Source organism: Myotis davidii, unplaced genomic scaffold (genome assembly GCF_000327345.1).
Source record: "Myotis davidii unplaced genomic scaffold, ASM32734v1 scaffold201, whole genome shotgun sequence".
In the NCBI taxonomy this organism is placed as follows: Eukaryota; Metazoa; Chordata; class Mammalia; order Chiroptera; family Vespertilionidae; genus Myotis; species Myotis davidii.
The window spans coordinates 5,381,085-5,385,181 of record NW_006297819.1 but is presented as its reverse complement, the minus strand read 5'-3'; the positions used below and the strand labels follow the sequence as shown (position 1 = coordinate 5,385,181).

Below are 4,097 nucleotides of genomic sequence, written 5' to 3'. Positions count from 1 at the left end.
GGGGGGAGCGCGGGCAGCGGGGAAGGGGGGAAGCCCCTTACTGACAAAAGAACAAAGATAAGAATTAATCCAACTTTTTCTCAGAAACCATGCAAGCAAGGAGAAAGTGGAATAAAATATTTAAAGTGTTGAGACAAGAGAAACACCAACCTAGAATTCTGTACCCTGTGAAATTATCCTGCAGACAGACAAATATAGAGGGAATTTGTTTTCAGTAGACCTGCCTTGCAAGAAATGTTAAGTTCTTTAAAGAGAAGGAAAATAACATAAGTCAGAAACTAAGATATGCACAGAGAAAGGAAGAGCATCAAAGAAGGAATAAGTGAAGGTAAAATTAAAACATTTTTCTTATTCTTAATTGTTGTAACAGATAACAGTTCAAAATAATAGTCACAATGTATTTGAGTATGTATGCTTATGTATATAGGCATGCTTACAGATAAGTGAAAAGAATGTAAGCTTATATATAAGTGAAATAAATGGCAGCAATGATATAAGGGACAGAAAGGAGGAATTATGATTATTTTGTTATTATAAGATACTCATACTACCTGTGAAGTGGTATAGTGTTACTTAAGAGTAGACCTGGATTAGTTGTAAATATATATTGTGAGCTCTAGGTAACCATTAAAAAAAAGTTTTAAAAAGACGTATAACATGCTAAGAAAGGAGAAAAAATGGAATCATATACAATGGTCAATTAAAACCACAAACGGTAAAAAAAAGTGGGAGAAAAAATAGGAACAAAGAACAATGGCAACAAATAGAAAACTAACAAATATAGATATTAATCCAACTATATAATCACTTTCAATGCCAGTAGTCTAAATGTACCAATTAAAAGACAGAGTGAATCACAGTGAATCAAAAAACATGACTCAACTACATATTAAATATAAAGACATATGTAGATTAAAAGTAAATGAATGGAGAAAAATATACCTTGCTAACACTAGTCAAAAGAAAGCAGGAGTAGCTATATTAATTTCAGATGGAGCAGACTTCAAAGTAAGGAAATTTATCAGGGATAAAGAAGGGCATTATGTAATGATAAAGGGTTTCAGTTTTCCAAGAAGACATAATTCTTAACATGTATGCCTGTAACAACAGAGCATCAAATTATATGAGGCAAAAAACAGACAAAAACTTCAAGAAGAAATACATGAATCTACTATGATATTTGGAGACTTCAATACCCATCTCTCAGAATTAAACAGATCTAACAGGCAATGTCCTACAAACTTCAGGTTTGCCAGCCCGCACAATTGCATAAGCCAATTCCTTTAAATAAAGGGGGGAAATAGTAGATTCCAAGGACTTGGGGGGAAATGGGTTGAGACCATACCTCTCTTCAATCTTCTACTAGTTCTGATTCTCTGGAGGACCCTGACTGATACAATAATGTTACATGTTTTTCAGAATGTTGTTGACCTTGAACACTGGTGTTTTTTTGTTTTGTTTTTAATATGTTTTTATTGATTTCAGAGAAGAAGGAAGAGGGAGAGATAGAAACATCAATGATGAGAGAGAATCATTGATTGGCTGCCTCCTGCATGCCCCGCACTGGGGATCGAGCCTGCAACCCGGGCCTTTGACTTGCAGACTGACGCTCTATCCATTGAGCCACGCCAGCTAGGACAAACACCGGTATTTTAAAGATTCTACTGGACTCACCATGAAGGATTCTGTAGGGCCTCAGAGAAGGATATTCATATATGATTATCTTTGGGGCAACTCCTTTTTCAGCTACTGCGAAGTGAGTTTTATTAGGGTGAACCTACAAAAAATAAAATCTCACTAAAATAATAAAGCAAAGATTTTCATATAAATAGTCCTATTAATGCAGTATTTAGCAACTGTTATCTTACAATGTGTTTATTAGGATACACTCCAATAGATATATACTTGATGATGGATATGATTTAACTGAAAACTAGAATACTCATTTTAAGTTTTACTTTTATTAATAGTCATATTCAACTCCAGAAATTTCTAAGTTGCTTTCAGAAGAGCTGGAACAGTGATTCTAAGTCGTTAAAGTGCATCAGAGTCACAGAGAGGGCTTATGAAAGCACAGACTGCAAGCCCCACCACAAAGCGTCAGATTCAGTAAGTCAGGGCTGCGGCCCAAGAATGTGCAGTCAGATTTCTAACATGCTCCCAAGTGATGTTGACGCTGTGGTCTGAAAACCACTCTTTGGGAACCACTAATTTGGATGAATTGTTTACCCTTCATATAAATCAACCTAAATTTTAGTATAGAAAAATGCATGTTTCCAGAATAGTTTATATCCGAATGTTAAAATTTTGCCTTGAACTAACTTAATACAAATTAATGTAAACTTATTAGAAGTGAGAAAGTCACATTATTTTCAAGCCAGACACAGAGGGAAATATATTAACATGCTCTGGATAAATTATTTGGTGCCAGCATTTCAAATGATAGATGTATAAACTGGATAGAATCGTATGTTCATTTCTGTTACTTCTGTTCATTAGTAAGCCAACATACCGGAAGAGTAAATGGGTAGCCAAAAAATCAAAATAGATTGTTGTAAGAATAAGCTATTTCAAACACATATTGTACTTATAAATTTCTATTTTCAGTTACTGTTATGCAACTCCAGATTATATACCTAAGGACCAGGAGCTTGGTTCTGAGACAGACTGCACTGGAAGTTCTGGTGCCCAAGACAAGGTTGCAGACCATTTCCTTCCCTCCACACATGGCTGATAAGACCTATGATCGGCTGCTTTCCTGCTGGCAAGTTGCCTCTTATTCTTCCAGGCAAGTAAATACCTATCACTTCAAGTTGAAACAAGGCTTGGATTTATAGTATGGACACTCAGTAGAATAAGTATAACGTTGAAAGCAGCTGACATTTATTGAGGGCTTACTACGTGCCAGAGCCTGATCTAAGTTTTATATAAGCGTTATTTCCCTTAAATTTCACATTAACCTTGTGAGCTGGGATACCATTATCACTCCCATCTTACTGATGAGGAACTAAGGCACAGAGAGGGTAAGGAACTTGCTTGAAGTTATACAGCTGGTAAACATCAGAGACAGAATTGAACCAAGATGTTGGAGTCAAGAAGTAAATGTAACTAAAAAAGGGTAGATTCCAAGGAGTTAGGAGGAGATGGGTTGAGACTATATCTTTCTAGATATCCCTTCCCAAATAAATATTATGTAGGGCTTGTGGCCTCAGAAACCGGGATGGGGATTCAAGCAACTCTTTTATCCTTCTAGGTCTTACTTGTAGTAAGCGAAAAAGTTTCTGCGCTTTCAGATAGGAAGTTACTGTGGGGTTGAGTTTTGGTGTATTGCTTCATTTTTAGTGGAGACCCCAGAACTAGTAAGTCATTTATTTACACTCAACATATAGATTCATCCCATCTTTTCTAGAAGATAGCTTATATGCCCCCTAACACATTTCTCACAGGTTTCTCATAACCTTGTCAAAATATATAAAAATGAAGTTGAGGCAAGGGAAACAAAGTAGACAAATGGGACTACACCAAAATAAAAAGCTTCTGCACAGCAAAAGAAACCATCAGCAAAATGAAAAGGGAGCCCACTGTATGGGAGAACATATTTGCCAATGATACATCCAATAAAGGATTAATATCCAAAATATGTAAGGAACTCATATAACTTAACAAAAGGAAGATAAACAATCCAATTAAAAACTGGACAAAGGACCTAAATAGGCACTTCTCCAAAGTGGACATACATGGCCAAGAGACATGAAAAAATGCTCAAAGTCACTGATCATGAAAGATGCAAATTAAAACAACAATGCGATATTAAATATGGAACTGCCATTTGACCCAGTGATCCCACTTATAGGAATACTAGAGGCCCGGTGCACAAACTTTCCAGCATCCAGACTTTCTTCATAAGCAGGAGGGTAAAAATCTGGCCTGGGGGACAAAATGCCACAAACATGTACATGTTATTCAAGTGGTTCAGGCCAGAGAGGCATATGATTGCCCCTCTCAGATCACACTGCAAAGTGAAACTGTTGAGAAACATTGATTTTGAAACAGATGTATTTCTTCCCTGGCATTACCAGTTTTTAAAAAACATGTAG

General features: G+C 36.2%; 1 protein-coding gene across 1 annotated transcript in view; it reads right to left on the bottom strand.

Moving 5' to 3' along the window:
• Positions 1–4,097, bottom strand: part of CFAP44 (cilia and flagella associated protein 44) — a 75,636-nt gene that overhangs the window by 53,895 nt on the left and 17,644 nt on the right. The window contains exon 6 of the mRNA XM_006773614.2: positions 1,675–1,777. Coding sequence (XP_006773677.2) covers positions 1,675–1,777 — 103 coding nt within the window. The remainder of the gene's footprint in view (positions 1–1,674; positions 1,778–4,097) is intronic.